The following is a 17,346-nucleotide window of genomic DNA, read 5'->3' on the forward strand; positions in this document are numbered from 1 at the left end:
GCACTCCAGATGTGCTCTCACTAGGGCTGAGTAGAGGGGCAGGATCACCTCCCTCGACCTGCTGGCCACTGCTTCCTGATGCACCCCAGGATTGCATTGGCTCTCCTAGTCCCAGGGCACATTGCTGGCTCACTGTCAGCTTGTCACCCACCAACAATCCCAGGTCCTTCTCAGCAGAGCTGCTCTCTGGTAGGTCATCCCCCAACCTGTACTGGAACTTGGGGTTATTCCTCCCAGTGCAGGACCCTGCACTGGCTCTTATTGAACCTCATTAGGTTTCTCTCCACCAAACTCTCCAGCCTATGAAGGTCCCCCTGAACGGCAGCACAGCCATCAGGTGTATCTGCCACTCCCCCCAGCTTCATATCATCAGCAAACTTGCTGAGGGTGCATTCTATCCCTTCATCCAGGTCGCCAATAAACAAGTTGAATAAGACTGGACCCAGTATTGATCCCCGGGGAACACCAGCAACTACAGGCCTCCAACTGGATTCTACTCTGTCGATCACAGCCCTCTGAGCTCAAACATTCAGCCAGTTCTTCATCCATCTCACTGCCCATTCACCCAACCCACATTTCCTGAGCTTACCTACGAGGATGGGAGACAGTGTCAAAAGCCTTGCTAAAGTCGATCTCGACAGCATCCACTGCTCTCCCCTCACTGACTCATCCTCCCATGTCATCATAGAAGGCTATCAGATTGGCAAAACATAATTTCTTTTCCCTTAGTGAATCCAGACTACTCTTGATGAGCTTCTTTTCTTCTACATGCTTGGTGATGACCTCCAGAATTATCAGTTCCATCACTGTGGCTGACTGGCCAGTAGTTTCCTGTGTACTCCTTCTTGCCCTTTTTGAAGATGGGAGTAACACTGGCCTTCCTCTAGTCATTGGGCACCTCTCCCATTCTCCAAGATTTTTCAAAGATGATGGAGAGTGGCTTAGCAACAACACCTACCAGCCCTCTCTCAGTGGGTGCCTCCCATCGGGTCCCACGGATTTATGGGTGTTAAGTCTGTCTAGCGGATCTCTAGCCCCAACTCCTTATGACCAAGGGCAAGTCTTCCTTTCTCAGCCTTCTTCGCTTACCTCTGAGGTCTGGGACTCCTGAGGACTGACCTCAGCAGTAAAGAGTGAGAAGGTATTCAGTAATTCCACCTTCCTGTACCTCCTATTACCAGGACACCCATCTGATTCAGCAGCAGCCCCACATTTTTTCTAGTCTTCCTTTTGCTGCTGATAGAGCATCTCTGTAGGTTCCTTCTTGGGCTCTGCAGTTGTGTGTGTGGTTTTGAACACAAGGAGGTCCCCAAAGGCCACCACTGTGGTCCTGTAAGGAGCACTGCCATCAAGAGTAGAAGCTCTGTCCTTGCCAGCTCCAGCACTGTGCCACCATGGTGGGTATGTGATTGGGGCCAGATCAGAGGACTGACCCAGGCTAAAACCTCAGGCTGAGACTTCATCCATGGAGCTGAAATACAAGATACATTAGATTTGGGCAGGCTGCTGAAAAGGAGCAACATCACTTCCAATGTTGGCTGTACCTGTTGGGTTGTCTGGCAAGCACCCAACAAGCTATTCAAAATATCTTCTTGGGTATTTGCGGGGTATTTGCTATTTTGCTTATCCTAGCATAACTTGATCCTTGGTGTGAGGAAAGCCTATCCTGTGCCAGCAGATTTACTTTCCCTGCATATACATATGCCAAATGCATCCTGTGCTATCTGCACAGCGCTCTTCTGCACTGCACAGAAATCCAGCTCTTCCCTGTGAAGTGTTCAGGTGGCTGATCTGTACCTGGACTGATCTGTATGACCCACAGAGAACCTAAAATACAGCAGCCTTCAGGAGAAACGGTGTGGACTTTTGACTGTGACATGTTACACATGGATTTGAGGCAGACAGTGAAGGAGAAACACCGGCGGCTCGCATGAAATCAAATGTCAAATAAAATCAACACAATTTAATTAAAAGGAAAAAAAATCTTTCCAAAAAATCTTTGAATTAGATTGAAGACTCTATCTCTTAAGAACATACTGCAAGCTTAATTTTTTGTGTTACAGTTAAATAAAGACATACTTATCTGATTAGCTGTAATCCTCTCATGTTTATTCCTTAAGTCAGAGACTTTATAAAAATGTTTCTGAGATTTTGAAGTGGGACCCAAGGACAGTCAGTCTGCACCTGGTCTCTGCGTCTGATTGCTGGGAGATATCTCTGTGGTGTTACCAATGAAAAATTACTCAGCTGTTTTGAGAATCTCTGTTGTGCTCAAAACCAAAATGTAAACCCAACACATTTCTCCATCTCCTTCCATGGTTACCAGTCCTCACCTGAGTTTTTTGGACTTTCCCTCCTTGTAACAGAACTGGAGCATAGACTTGACCAAAATCCCAAGACTCCGTGATAAGGGGGTTGAAATTCTCCTCAACCATAAACAAGAACCTCTATCCCACAGCACCGACCCCACGATTCAGGCTCCCTAGAGGGGAGTCCTATGTAATGTCCTCATTTCAGTCACTGTCATCCTCACCAGATGAGCACAAGGACTGTGTTGTCTGCGTGATGTCTCCTTGCAGTCACGCTGGGACTCCATCACGTCTGGAGCGGTCACTCCAGCAACATGTACAGTCAAGACAGAAGTTGGTAGGGAAATCCAGTTCATGACTCATCCCATGTCTGAAATAGGTCAGGTCTTCAATGGGAATCACACCTTGCTTCCCTGGTTACAAAGAGGATGTGTCTCCAGAAGTCTACATTGCAGATGTCTGATGGTGAGATAAAACCCATCCAAGAAGACTAATATTCTCTGTCACACTCATATTCTGAGTATGGAAAAAAATTAATGAAAATCTAGTTGGCAACTGTGTTTTTAGACATTTTAAACCAAACATCAAAAAGAGTTGAAGAACATTTTGCAGTGGGTTTTCTGTCTCTGCTGTGCTGGGAGTGACCGAGCTTTCCCTTGCTGCCATTAGTGGGAGCCATCGCACAGGGCAGGGCAGGACCTGTCTCTGCTCGGGGCTCGCTCAACTTCGGCGCTGGTTGGGATTTTCTGCTGCAAAAAATTACAGAAACCAAAGCCTCGAAGAATGTTTCAGGTGGCTTTTTTTTCCCCATACCAATGATTTTGTTCGTTTGGGAAAAAAATGCCTTTTCTAAGGACCAAATTTCGTAAGATTGATTAAGTGGTACTCTGCCCACTTCATAGTAAATCTTTAATATGTTTGAAATTAATTAGTTAGAATTTTCACTTTTCAGCCAGAAAATTGTCAGTGTCTACCACTAACCATTATTTCCCCCTACACTTGTGTACTCACACCTCCTTTGCCTGTGAGCAAATGTTACCTACTACTAGTGAAAAATTGTTAGGTTTATAAATCTCAAGAAACAAAATGCTGAGAGGTCTTCAGTCTTTCTATCAGTTAGCCATTTCCTCAAGTTTTGTATTTGTCTCATGGTAAGAGTCCCATAACATATTATATCAGTCATCCCAGTCTCACAGGATTGCATTGATGCTGTTTCTGAAGCACCCATGGTAGGAGAGGAAAACGAGTTTGTAGGCCACTGGAAGAATGTTTAAAGAACACAGAGCCAGAGGTCTTTCGGTTGTCTTTCCCATTTGCAGTATAATGGCATATGCAAAGAAACTGCTCCTCTCCATGTGTTAATGGGGCTGGTTGTGTTTATTGCCCCTGCAAGCAGCTCCACTGTGATGCAGAGATGCTATTCCTCCTTGGGAAGACAGTCAGAAGGCTGTTCCTTGAGTCACTTTCCCAGGGACTTCAGGAGCAGTCTGACTTTCGCTGAAGTTGGTGACAGTGCTGTTGCTTTTGGAGGGCGTAGGATTAGGTCCTCCCTGCTCAGAGGAGCTTTATTATGAAATCTCCGCCTGTGCTTTTTAAGCCACACAGATAAACAATCAAAAAAAGCTTTTCTAACTGATTTGAAAGCACAGCTGTGACAAAGGTGTGATAAAAGGACCAGCTCCAAAACCTATGTGATCATGGTGGTCCTAGTATGAGTTACAGCAACATTTCACATATCTGTTTATTTTAGTTAAAGAAGAAAAGTTTCAGTTACTGTAGACTTAACAGATTTTTATCTCGCATAAAATATGCTTAGCAGAGGACACACTTCAGTATGGTTTCATTGTTAGCAGACCTTTGGCAGTTCATGTCAAATATCAGTATAATGGTCTTACACACACTATTGATTTAATGACAACTATCACTGCAAGGAATTGATCTAATGTTTTCATTAGACTTAAAAAATGTTTTAACAACAAGTTCATTCAGAACTGGATAATTGCAAAGCCCTACATGGCCAAAGATCACATTCCCCATAGAAGTGTAGTTTAGATGATCTTTTTGGGAGATAAGTAGATTAATAATAATAGAGGCACAGTTGAGGGAAATAAAAGCTAGTCTTCATGCCTTAAAAACATAAATAAATTGAATTATCACCCATTATATTACTGGAGGGAATTTTCTGAACTTTCAAACAAATTTTAATGAATATGCAATGGTATTTTGCTTGCTCTTGTAGGCACAAAGTAACTGGTTTTGTTGACCTCTTCTTTTTGTCTATCCTTTTTGTTCCTCACCCCATGGACATTAGCAGAGGTAGGTTTCTTCTGCTTGGGTTGAATATACAACTTTGTTAATTTTCAGCAGTAGTAGCATCTTTTACCCCTTGTATGTGAACAGGCCAGGGAGAGGCATTTTGTGGGAGATTTCAGGACATGCTGTCCTCACGGACATGATGCTGAACTGTCCTCCAGGAAAGTTTCCCATCACTGACTGTGACTGAAGCAATGCTTCAGAGGTTGAAGGTAGTTTGACAAGAAAACCACCTTCAACCTCTGTTTTTCCTTATACTAAGGCTCCTCCTTTCCAAGCACCGTGGTCAATATTCCTTTATTTTTGCTGATATTGGACCCATAGGCCGCATTGCATGTGCTCACTGTGGTGGGTCATGGCTTGCACGTGCCACTGGATCTTCCTTGGCATTGTGGGTTTCTTGCTGCTGTTTGTAAAGGACTGCAGCTTTCAGGATGCTTCTTGAGAGCCTGCCCTGAGCCCAACGGAATGGGCATTTTTGGTGTCTCTGTGCACCTTGGCTCTGATTGCCTGCAGAGTTTTTGTGCTCAGATCTTTAAGCCAGATCTTAGATGTCTTAGAGCAGATGTTTCAAAATAAGAGAAGGCAATAAAAGGGTCACTTTGAATATGACCTGGAGTAAAACCTGGGTCTTCCCTCCCTATGGAAAGAATTACCTGCTCCTTTTACTACGAGCTTTACTTCAGACCACATTATGGAGGGCTTAATAGTCCAGGAAAGTCTGTAATAAAGAATATGCCAGGTTATCTAGACTGGTTAGATAGATTATCGAACAGCAACTCTGAACCAACATGCCTGTATACTACCTCAGAAAAGTCAGAAGCTCCTCTTTCAAGGAATATCCTGACTTTTCATATATGTCATGTAGTTTTACTGAACTGAGGGCTCTGTCTGACTGAATATATTTCCAGTATAACCATTAGATTGGGGCAAACATTTGACCTACATGGAGTCCTAGCACAGAACAAACATGGAAAGTAATGCAGACCCACAAAAGATCCTAGCCCCACCCAAACTACCAAACTATGTCATATGTTATTAGAGGTTCTCTTATAGAACTATATTTGGTAAGAAATAAAATAAAAGATCATTCTGATGGTCAGAAGATGCTTAAGGTGGATAAAAACAATGCAATGAACCCAGCTGATCTCTTGCAGCAAAGGTACAACCTACAGCTGGTACTCTTTATCTGTCATCAAAAAGCTGCTTGCTTTTTGAGGCAAATGAACTCCATGGTTAAACTACTGAGGAGTTCAGGCATCCCAGCACAGCCATACAACTAAAATCTTTAAGCTGCAGGGCTGCAGTCTGCACCACTGTGGGAGGAAGAGAAGAGAAGTCCCTTCCCAAAAACATGGGGATCTGCAGTGTGGCAGGCGAACCTCACAGGCTGCGTGGAGCAGTGACACCAGGGGCACGCTGTGGGTGTCCATGGGATTACCCTGGAACAAGGCTTGGGCTTCTGACCAACACATTTGCTTTAAATAACTTCCGCAGAAATTCAGCCACTGTGGGAACTAAATGTCTCCATGTGTCCTTTGGGGCCAGGGTTTTGTATGCTTCAAGGTATAACGAAGATTAAAGGCAATATTCTTAAATGAATAGGGAGATGCTTATGCCAAAATATACATGAGTAATCTAGAGCATGATACAAAAATGCAAATGCAAGAATAGAAGGAAATCAGGACACTGTAATGCATATTGCTTTAATTTGAGGAGCAAAGGGATTTGACTGGATTTCTAGGGTATAGTGCAATACAGAATAATACAGTGTTTATGTCAGATATAGATGATGAAATCTCCCAACAGATCAATGCAGGAAAAGGGTATAAATCAGTAGTATTGCAAGGTGTCACTTGAGAGCAAATCTATTCTCAAGCTAAGGTAATATTTTCTGATACTCCCTGTAGTTGAATGAAGTTAATGTGGGAGAGAAAAAAATAAATCCAAATGCACTGGAAGGGAAAATGAAAGTTAAAAATGTCATCTTCAGGATCCATCATCTGTACAGATGGTCTGGGTGAAAGAGAGCACCCATCCCACTACCAGTCATGAAGATAAAGCTGGAACAGCCAACTTTGCTGCTGGGACAGAGCTGAACTTGTCTTTGCCCAGGGCAGGGGAGCAGCACCTCCACTTGAGCACTACCTCAAGGTGTTGCTCAGCACTTGGCTCTGTGCACAAACCTCTCCTCTGACAGAGTGGCAGACACAGCCCAGCTGAAATGATGGGGCTCCCTGCTTGTGAAGTGCCACACATTTCCTTCGGGTTGCATTTCCTCATTCATTTTGACAGTGTTAAATCACTTAGTGTGCTGTATACAAACAGTCAGCTTTTTGTTGAGCATAGACTTCACTGAGAAAATAGAAAATTAATAAACATAGCTAAGAGAACTACTATTCCTGTGTCCAGTAATTGCTTCTTCATCATCTGTTGAGGTTTAATATGTAAATGAATGGAGAGTGCCTTCTGGCTTTGCAGTCTCTGTGAGAGAAGGTTTGTCTTGATGACAAATTCCATTTTGGAGAGCAAGGGAAGTTGATGTAAGGTAAGCCGAAGCTAGGACTCATTTATACTGGTTTTAAATCACTGGGCTTATTTCCAGTCATTGCTGATATGAAATCAGACCAAGGCAGCACTGACAGAGCACCTTGTCTTGGGCTGGACTCCTTCGATCTGTTCTGCACACCTTCCGAAACCCCATTTGCCCTGGGTTGTTGTAACATTATTCATAAATGAAAAGAAAAGAGAAAGATGAGTAGGTCATCCTGGGCAAAACAGGGGCTGGCTGCAGTGAAAATGTGGGCCACCCCAGTCCTCTGGGGCACATCTACCTGTCTCAGCTGAGTGCATCCCTTTGCTCCTGGGGCCGTGTGTGTGAGGGTAGGAGTCACAGGCTGGGTGATTGCCACTTTTCCCTCCAAAACTCAGTTTAACAGTACTTGTGGGAATGTCTTGCTCTGCCTGCAGGAATCATTTTTCATGTGTCTGCCTGCTTTTGCTTCTGCTTGATTTCTCTATCTACCTAAAGCTCAGAGTTGAATAGATGGGTAGATCTGTTTGAAGTTATCCTCTTGTACATGAATGCCTGTTTTTTTCCGATAAAATTCTCTGACATCTCAAACTTTTATCTTGAACATATATTAGACAAGTTGCTTCATATATATATATTTGCAGTGTTCACAAAGTGATAGCTCCATTGGAGTTTCTGTTAGAAAATGCTTTTCTCCTTCACATACTGGAGGCAAGGGGAGGGGACAAGTTTGCAAACCAGCCTCACAACCTCACTCTGACCTGGAATTCAGCTCACTCCAGAGTGAATTCTCAAATACAGGGAGATCTAGAAGACATTTTTTTTCTTGGATCACCAACCAGGACTTGAGGTGCATGGTTTCCTCTGCCTTGCCACATGACTGATCCCTTCTTTGCCTCCAGTGTCCCTTCTATGGGGGGAAAAAGAAGAAACTGTCCTTCCACTCACCCCATGCTGTGATTCTTGGTTTCTTTGCAGAGCTTCTCAGAGCCCCTCCTGCTCCATCACCTGGTGGTGGTGCTGGGCTGCCCTGCTGGAGGCAGTTTTGAAGCAGACCTGTCTCGTGAGGTGATGTGACCTTTCTCCCCCCTGCCACCTGCAGATTTTCCACAGGTTTTGCATTATCCATTTTGCATTCTTGCTTTTGCCTGGTTCCATTGCAGCCTGCACGGAAGCTTGCCCACATTCCTCATTTGGTGAGGAGTTGCTTGATGTCCAACCACACCAATTACCCATGGCCAGCTGACCAGGTGAGGTAGATCACCCCACATCCATGGTTATCATTTTGCTGTTAGTCATAGAATGGTTTGTGTTGGAAGAGATCTAAAAGATTATCTGGTTCCAACTCCCCTGCCATGGGCAGGGATGCCACTCGCTAGATCAGATTTCTCAGGGCCCCATTTGATCACACATCAAATGTCTGTGCCTTCTGATGATGTCCTTATTTTTTCTCCAAATGCATAGAGTGAAAGACCAAGGACTTAGAACCAGAACTCTTTCAGAATTAACTTCAATTACTCTTACAGTTACCTTTAAAGGCCTGTTGTATAAATACTTTTCTTTCACATATGATATGCCAGGTTAATTTTGGTGGAGTTCAGTACCAAACTGTCAGAGAGTATGGAGTAAACTATTTTATACAAGTCTCTTACATGTTAGAGTATAAAATCTAGTTAACAAACAGTTACCTTCATGAATTCACATTGTATTGCATTTAGTATAGTATTTTTTATACCTACTATGAACTGAACTCTAAACCAGCACATCATCCTTCCCAGGAGCTGGGCCAGCCTAGGATTTGGCCAGGTCACTTTATTTTTGAAAATCAGTATTATGCTGACAGTTGTCCAGCCCCCTGCAACTTCCAAGACTTATTGAAAATTCGTATTAATGTTACAGGGTTAAGGCTTCTGAACAGATTCTCTAACATTTCTGTAAATAAAAGTTTAACATAGCTGAAACTGGAACTAACTCTGAGGAGGGGAGCAAAGCATGAGCAGGGTAAACAGGACTGCTCAGCACTTGATAGGAATCACTAACCAAGAGCCTTGTGGTGGCTTTGAGAAGGCATTAAACACTCAGGTTAGGAGTAAAAGAGCTGCTAAAACTAGAAGGAAGATTAACTTAGGAACTCTACTCTGTATATTCCAGCACTGCAAACTGGGATGAGACCTTGAAGGAAACCTTGCAGGAAACTGCTGGAAAGGAATAGGGATCAGATGGGAAGTTGCGGACCACGTCCTGGTGTGACTGGCGAGCTCGGGAAGCCACATGCCAACTCCCAACCCTCAGACAGGGGCTGCAGTTCCACGTTCCTCTGCTGGGGGGTTGGGTTATATGTGCACAAACCCCCAGGGAATTTTGAGATTAAATGTCACTCTCAGGAATGCAGAAACTTTACTTCTTTTTAAATATATTTTCAGCCCTTTGCCAGCGATTAAAGTTCAAGGTCGAGATGCATCTTTCCTTGTGGACATTTGCTTTGATTCCTGATGTGCTTTACTGAAAAATCTCAGACATACAGCGAAGGAGGTGACAGCATGTCAGAGAAGTACATATTTAGTTCTAGCAGTGAGTCAATCAGACATCTAGGCAATTACCCTCTGCTCAGGATGACAACTGAGAGATGTGTTTATTCTGTCTCCAGGAATCTCTGTTATTTTAGGATCCTTTCCAGAGTGCAACCAGTGCTAACTTGTCAGTACGTGGAGACTCTTGTTTATGCTTTGGTTTCCTATCTGGGTGGGATTATTCAGTTATTGACTTGCTGGCCCCCACTCAACCTTTTAAATTCATTTCTACCTTCCACACAATTTCTTGGCAGGAACTACAGGCTGTCTAAGCCCAGGCCCTCATATCTTCATCTGTGCTGATGAATCTTTTATCTGCTTTTCAAAGGGTATTAGCTCTTCCACGAGCTGTGAGGTTGCACCTTGCTATTACTGCTAAGACTCCTGCATTTGGCTGCAGTTTGGCATCTCCCACAGCATGACACAGAGGTTTGCTGGTCCTTCCCAGGGCTTCTCACCTTGGTGGCCCTTGCAGACACTCTGCTTGTGTGGTGGGATCCCCATGTCAAGCCCTGCTCTCCTTTACATCCCTATAAAGTCACTGACCTCGGAGGCATCACTGCAGGTCAGTCCTGGGACACCTGAAGGCCAGCTGTGCCTGTCCTCTCTAGATGTACCATAGGCACACTGCAGGCTGCCTGTTACACCTCCTGCTGGATCTGATTAGCGAGCTAAATATTTTCTGCTCCATGGGAGCATCCAGTGCCATATAAGCTGGAGGCTTCCCTCAGGCAATGAACAGATGAGTTTAGCTGGAACAGCCTTTGTTATCTTTTGACACTTTACTGAGGAATCAGCTACTTCTGTGAGGAAAAAGGTGTTTCTTATGGTGTTCAACTTTCTGAGTGATGCAAAGGCTCTGACAAGCTGTGGAAGTGGGTCCCACTGCTCAGCTCAAGGGCAGGCCACTGTTACTCCCCAAAATGTCCCCGGATGGGGCAGGAGTTATAAGCAGCATACATGTAGGGAACTGAAGCTCCCCCTTTTCATTTGAAGAGGATTCAACATAACCTGTGCTTCCCTGACCAGGCAAGGCCCAGCATACTCAGCTCCTGTTGAGTCCCCACAGTGTGACCTGGAGCCAGGTGCTGCCCCATCTGGGGCGGGATGGCATCTGAACCATGCACAGAGACAATCCTCTCCCACCCCACTCAAACCTCTCCCCACTAAAACTCTCCCCCACACACACACCCTTCTCCCCCTGCAAGGCTGGAGGACAAAGAGGGTTTTTGCAGGTTCAGGAGGCCTTTCTTTATTTCTCTCCCTGGAAACCTGCTTATTACAGCAGTAGCCTCTAGCTACATCTGTGAAGAGGAGCACCTCCACCAGGCACCTCCTGTAATAATGACTTCTTTTTTCTTTGAACTTGTGAGGCACTGTTGTATGACATTAAGAAGGTGAATCCAAAGAGGACCATAGATGTGGGGTCATTCCAAGTAAACCCTGACGGGACACAAGAGAGGAGTAAGGTAGCAGAAAAATGATATGACAGCACATAATTGCTGATATGTGCAATTACCAACCACTTATCCAAACAGCAGTTGGTCTTAATCTTACAACCTTTTTTCTTGCTAAGGGTATCAGCCACTAAATTGCTTCTGCTTCCTCTGGGACCCAAAGTAATCTTTAGGCTTGAAATTGAGGTATTTTCCTTCCTTTTCAGTACCTACATTTCTTCGCCTTTTTAATATTTGAAGCAGTATTGTTCCATTGTTAATCTCGATAAAAAATAAATCAGAGCTACACGCATTATTAAGACAGAGAAAGAAAAAGGAAGAATGAAAGAGAATATACACTCTGACTAGAGACTGTTATCTAATCAGGTGTTGCACTGGGGGTCCAGGTAGTGTCCATTGATGTCCATGGGCTTCCTGTGGGTGCTGAATATCCTCAAATTCCATTGCCCATGGTGGGAACTGAGGGTGGCCAACATTTTGCTGGAACAAGCCATCACGTTGCCAACACCCAGGAGCAGAGCTTGATTTACTCTATGTGTTTTGCAGCATGAAAAATAGAGATCACACCAGATCCATGTAAACAGAAAACCCCCTGGAATTGTCTGGTGACCTGAGTCATTTAGAAAATATTTAAGGGAATTGTTGTTGACTCAGATAACGGACTTTTCCATCATCACTGTCTGTAAATTAGAAGGCTTAAGAGAGTATTTAAAGCATAATGAAGGTGAAAGCTGCTTCTTTGTAAATGGCAGTGGCCTTCTCCTGATGATAGTTCTTAGGCTTGGCTTTACATCTCTATTCCCAAGATATCACTGAGAAGGACTGAGGAACAAGCTGTCCAAGGATATGTCTGGAAATGGGCTGCAACTGGGGATGAGATGAACTGGAAGCTGTCCAAGATGTCTGTGTCTTCTGAAGTCCAGCTCCAAGAAGTTTATCTTCATTGTCAATGAGAGCTTCAGACTCAGGGTACAATTGTGGCCATCAGCAAGAGACAGGCTTATGTTAAATAAGATTAACAACTGAGAGAAAGGGAGAGGAGAGCACAGAGGCTTGGCTGGCATTCTGTGGTTAGTCTATAGCAGAACAAGCTCCTGGGGTGATCCCAGGTCAGTGCCCCAGCCCAGGGACTTTGCTGCCTCTAGCAGTGTATGTCAGCATAGACCTCAGTACTGGGTTGATATGTGTCCCTTCCTCACTTTGAACAAGAAAATCATTTCAGCACACACAAATTATAGAATGATTTGGGATTGAAGGGACCTTAAAGATCAGCTATTCCAACCCCCATGATGTCTTGATGTGGGCAAGAGTATGAATGACTGCCCATACCTGCCTATGGACACAGGGACACACAGGACCTGACTGCAGCAGATCTTGGTATGATAAGTAAAGCAACACAGATAACCAGGCATACATTAATACAGCCTGGCTCTAGTACATGCTGCCATTCTTGTTTATTCATATGTTGACCCCAGCATTAGCAGTACACATTTCTTAAACAAAATCCATGTCCTGCACTGCTAATTGTTAACATAACAGAGGGTTCGTGAACCTGTCTTTCATCACATCTCTTAAACATTATTTAAACAGTATTTTATTACATTTATTTCTTCAGAGGTAAAAACATTTCCTTCCTATGCCTGTCAACTGATTTGAAAACTAAATATCTAAATTGCTGTAGTTTATTTTTCACAATTTCTATATTGTTTCAGTATTAGCCTGGGAGAATAAAAAAAAAAAATATAGCTCTCTATTGTCTTAATTTTAGGATATTGGAAGACTGCTTTCCCAGGAAAGATATATTGTTGGCTTGTTGACAGAATGAGTTTTAGACTTCAGTTTGGATCTTCAAAAGTGAACAAGGGAGTTAGATGCCCAAACCCTGTGGCTTTCAATGAGAATTGATTACTTAAAATTCAGAGGCCTCCTTCAAAAGCTCATCCCTAATCCTTCAGAACCATTTATACTTCATTGTAATTAACTGTGGATTTAGACTTCAGTATAAATTCACCTTGACTAAAATGTACAAAAGAATCCTCAAGTCTTATTTTCAGAATGGCTCAGGCCCCAGAAAGCCCAAGCTCTACTGAAAGTCCCCAAAATTACTAGTGCCATATCTAAAGTGCGGCACTGGAGACCCTTCCTGAGCTCCTGAGTTTGCATTTGCCATGTCCAATTTCCATCCCACAGTAAGGCCTGTTCCTTCCCTGCCACCACAGGCTGAGGGTGTGTGGACTAGAGAGGTGGTGGAATTGCTCCTGCTCGTTCTGGACCTGGTGACCATGGTGGTGAGATGTGCAGTGAAGCTTAACTGACCATGATCTGATGATCTCTTTTTGCCTGATAGCTGGGATGCATTTCATTAGGATATTGGTCTTCAAGAAGATGAGAAAGGTCTGGCCTGGTGTGAATGACTAAGGGTTCATAATGTACCTTGAAGTGAACAGAGAAAATGGATAAATGTGGAGATAGGATTTCTTTTCTCCATTGAAAAGAAAGGCATAATTGTTTCCTGTCTATTGATTGCTTCTCCATCTTGGCAAAGAAGGGTCAGGGAAACCCAATATTGAAAGCAATGCCAGAAAAGCAAAGAAAAAACCTTCTTTGAAAGCTTTAAGATTTCTCCTTCTCTTGGTATGATTGCCAAAGTTTCAGTTCAAGTCTCTGTTTCTGCAGAGCTCTGCATATCTTTCTGCACTTGAGCTGTCCTGTAGACCTCTGTATTACCACAATCTCAGCATGCTCCTGTGTGTTCCCAAAATCAGAGCTGGGATCCAGGGGCTGCTGGCTCTCACTGCTTCACTGCAAACTGCTACTGGGTGAAAAAAAAAGGAAGCTAAGAAAAGCCTGTGTTTTGTGTTTTCCAGTTGGCCAGTAATGGTAGCTCCTATTATCTGGGAAGCCCCAGAATAAGGTTTCCCATCTACTGATTCACAGAAGAGTTTTAAATATTTTAGGAAGCACCTTTTTTTTTTTTTCTCTCTCTTGTTTTAATTCAGAATACACTGATTTGCTGATGATGACAGTTTTTTGTAAGAATCACATGAACCAGCTCTGATGACAATTTCAAAAGGGCAAGATTTTTTAGTTCCAGGAGGACATTCCTGTGCAAGGCTGGATTGCCACCTAGACAGGGCACATATTTAGAAAGAGCAGGTTATAAGGGCAGGTCTGTCCTAGTAACCAACAAGGCAAGGACCCTGCCCTGTTGTCAAAGGTATGATATAAGCTGTGTCTGGATTCATACTAAATATTCTTCACCCTAAATTGCTCACTGCATCCTGCTCTGTCCCTATAAAATACTCTTAAGTAGTGATATTTGGGATGAGATCAGTTCAATGATATGGATGATACAAGGTCAGTGCCTGAGCCCATCTGCAACACTTGGCAGTCAGAGCCCTGCCTAACCAGCTCTCCCTTCTGGGTACCACAGGTGTCAGCAGCATCAGAGCCTCCACCACTGGGCTTGCTGGACATTTTTTGGCACCCCAATCTCTGATTTCCCACAGCAGAGTATTGATTGTTCTGGGATCTCTGTTTTTTCTTGCTGTTTTTGGAACAGAAAATCCATCCTAAAGCAGAGAAGCTTTTTTTTTTTTTGATCAAGTTTTTTTCTGAGGCTTGTTACATTCTGTAATCAGTTTTGGTTTCAGCAAATCAGGATGTATGTGCGTGTGTGGACAGAATAAAATACACCTCAGACCAACCTCCCTATAAACAGCCCTCCCTGTCACAGTCTCATCCTACCTTTCTGCCTCTGATTTTGCGCTGCTTGTCTAATTATGTTGGCTGCTGTGTAATTATTTTCATGGAACAATAATTTTAACAGCGTGCAGTTTATCAGAGGTGCAAATTATACGTAATAACATACAGCAATTTTCAGTTAAAACTTGCATAACATTCAAAAATCCTTGCATTTTTCAACAAATTGAAAAGGAAAAAGGTATTATTCATTTTGTATCTACCCTTTTTTTCTTAGGGAAAACAACCTACTGATTTTCTTGGAGTCAGTTAAATCCATTTGAAAGAAAGCACTTTTATTTTGGAAGAAGATTGTCCACACGGGGAGTTAATCAAGAATAATTATTCCTCTCTAAATTCACATCCTCAAACAATTTGAATTAAATCCCAGACCCAGACCAACCCTAAATGTCAAAGGAGGTTAAAAACCAACTCATCTAGAGGAGGTTTATCATATGAAGAAGGACTGAGAGTATAAACCTTGGCTTGGCACCCTGGCCAGGCTGGTGAGGAAAAGCCATATCAAGGCTGAATAAGACTCATTCATCCCCTTTAGTGACACAGAGGGTTAAAGTCAATCCCACACACGTCTCAGCAGCATCATCTGTACGTGCATGTCACAGTGATGACAGTGTCAGAGAAGGAGATACTGTGATCATCAGCTGAGAGCAAGGATAAACTTATTTCAGGGAAAGAATTTTGCTCAGGGATGCCTTTTCCCCTTGCTTTTCCAGCAGGCTGAAGGCAACACAACTCATACCTTTCAGAGTGAGGGAGCACTCTGAAATTAGGAATTTAGGTACATCTACTGTTCCATCTCAGATTTGACAAACTTGGGGTTTTAAAATCCAAGCTTTGCTTTCACATTTCTGCCAATTGACCAGTGGGGTTTGTAGCCATTATTTCTCTAAAACAACAGTAACACTTCGGTGCCTTTGCTGTGCCAAAGAACCAGTGGTTGCAGCAGCCTCTGGGGAGTTTGGAGGCAGGACCAGGTTCCCCTGTCCTCTGCAGCCTCCCTACAGTAAAAGAAAAATACTTCCACTGTATTTACCTGCATGATACTTCATCCTCCAAGCAAATCACTATCAAAACCTGGAGACAAATCCCCTAGCCATCATACAAACCCCACAGAGGTGGGTGGTAGGTGGCTTGGCCAGGATTTCCATCCACAAAACTTCAAGGTGCCTCAAATGTCTAAACTCAAGTACAAGGCAGGTGCCAGAGCAGCACTTACATTTTGAGGTGATTCTCTATTCAACAGAGCTTTTATCATGAATATGTACACTGAGACTGCCTCCTCTGCAGGTTTCACAGGGAAATGGGACTGCTGGGCAGAGATAAAAGGAAACATCTTTATATATAGGTATCCCTGCCCCTGGCAGGGGTGGTGGAACTAAATGATCTTGAAGGTCCCTTTTAACCCAAACCATTCTATAATTTTATGATTCAGTGATTCTATACATACCTGATGCTCTCCTTATAGCAGGCAAGCCAAGCTGGCCCACTGGGCAGGGTCCCATAACACAGAATGGGCTGGGGTGCTTGGGTTTGCTTTTTCTGCATGGAACAAAAGAAAAAAAAAACAACAAGAATTTGCTCCCAATGCAAACCCCACCACCCCATCCCAGCTTCCCTATCCCTTCCCTATCCCCTCCCATCCTTTCCCCATGTCCAAGCCCCCAGGGATACTTCAGATCTTTTCTTGAGGAGGGCCTATATGAGTTGGGAGGAAGAATAAGCTCAGTGTCTTGGAGATGAGGGACACAAGTAGCCCCTAGAACAATTTTGGGAAGAATTTCAAACTAGCCCTCCTGATGGGGGTTGATGGGGACAAATCTCAGGGGTGTCATCCATCCAAAAGGAAAAATATTACTACTGGTACACAGGGTGAAGTGCAGTGAAGAAGACAGGAGATGGCCCACTGTTACTGGTGTCTCTGGCCAGGCACTAGTTCTGGGACATGGAGGGAATTCTTTCAGAGGCAGAAAGTCATAGAGAAAAAGCTCAGATTATTAAGACATAAGAAAAAAATATTGAGTTATAGTATTGGCAGGAGTACAAACCATATGGAAATGTCTGGAGCCCTTGAACGGTGAGAGGATAAAGCACCACTCGACTGTGGGTGACCAGGCCAAGGGCAGGGTGTGATGTGAGATGCAGAGCTTGGTCCCAGCACCTTGGCTCTGCCCTGTATCACAGCAATGACTGGGGAAAGGGGTTTTTCCAGCACAGAGGGAAATGGCTACTTGTAATTTTACTCAGAAGAATGTCACTGAATGTTGCCCAGAAAGTTTACTCTCTGGAGTTATGTAACAGCACTTTGTTATTCCTGTGCTCTAACATTGCATTTTTAAGCCAGGGCATGGAAATACCAGGGTGTGAATGAAATCCCTTTTCATCTGCTTTGGGTCATGGCAGTA

At 43.7% G+C, this 17,346-nt stretch overlaps 1 protein-coding gene across 1 annotated transcript in view; it reads left to right on the plus strand.

Moving 5' to 3' along the window:
• The window catches only part of CNPY1 (canopy FGF signaling regulator 1), a 58,586-nt gene that overhangs the window by 17,438 nt on the left and 23,802 nt on the right, over positions 1 to 17,346 (plus strand). The window contains 1 exon segment of the mRNA XM_064644642.1: positions 11,099 to 11,194. Coding sequence (XP_064500712.1) covers positions 11,099 to 11,194 — 96 coding nt within the window.

This window comes from Pseudopipra pipra, chromosome 1, assembly GCF_036250125.1.
Source record: "Pseudopipra pipra isolate bDixPip1 chromosome 1, bDixPip1.hap1, whole genome shotgun sequence".
In the NCBI taxonomy this organism is placed as follows: Eukaryota; Metazoa; Chordata; class Aves; order Passeriformes; family Pipridae; genus Pseudopipra; species Pseudopipra pipra.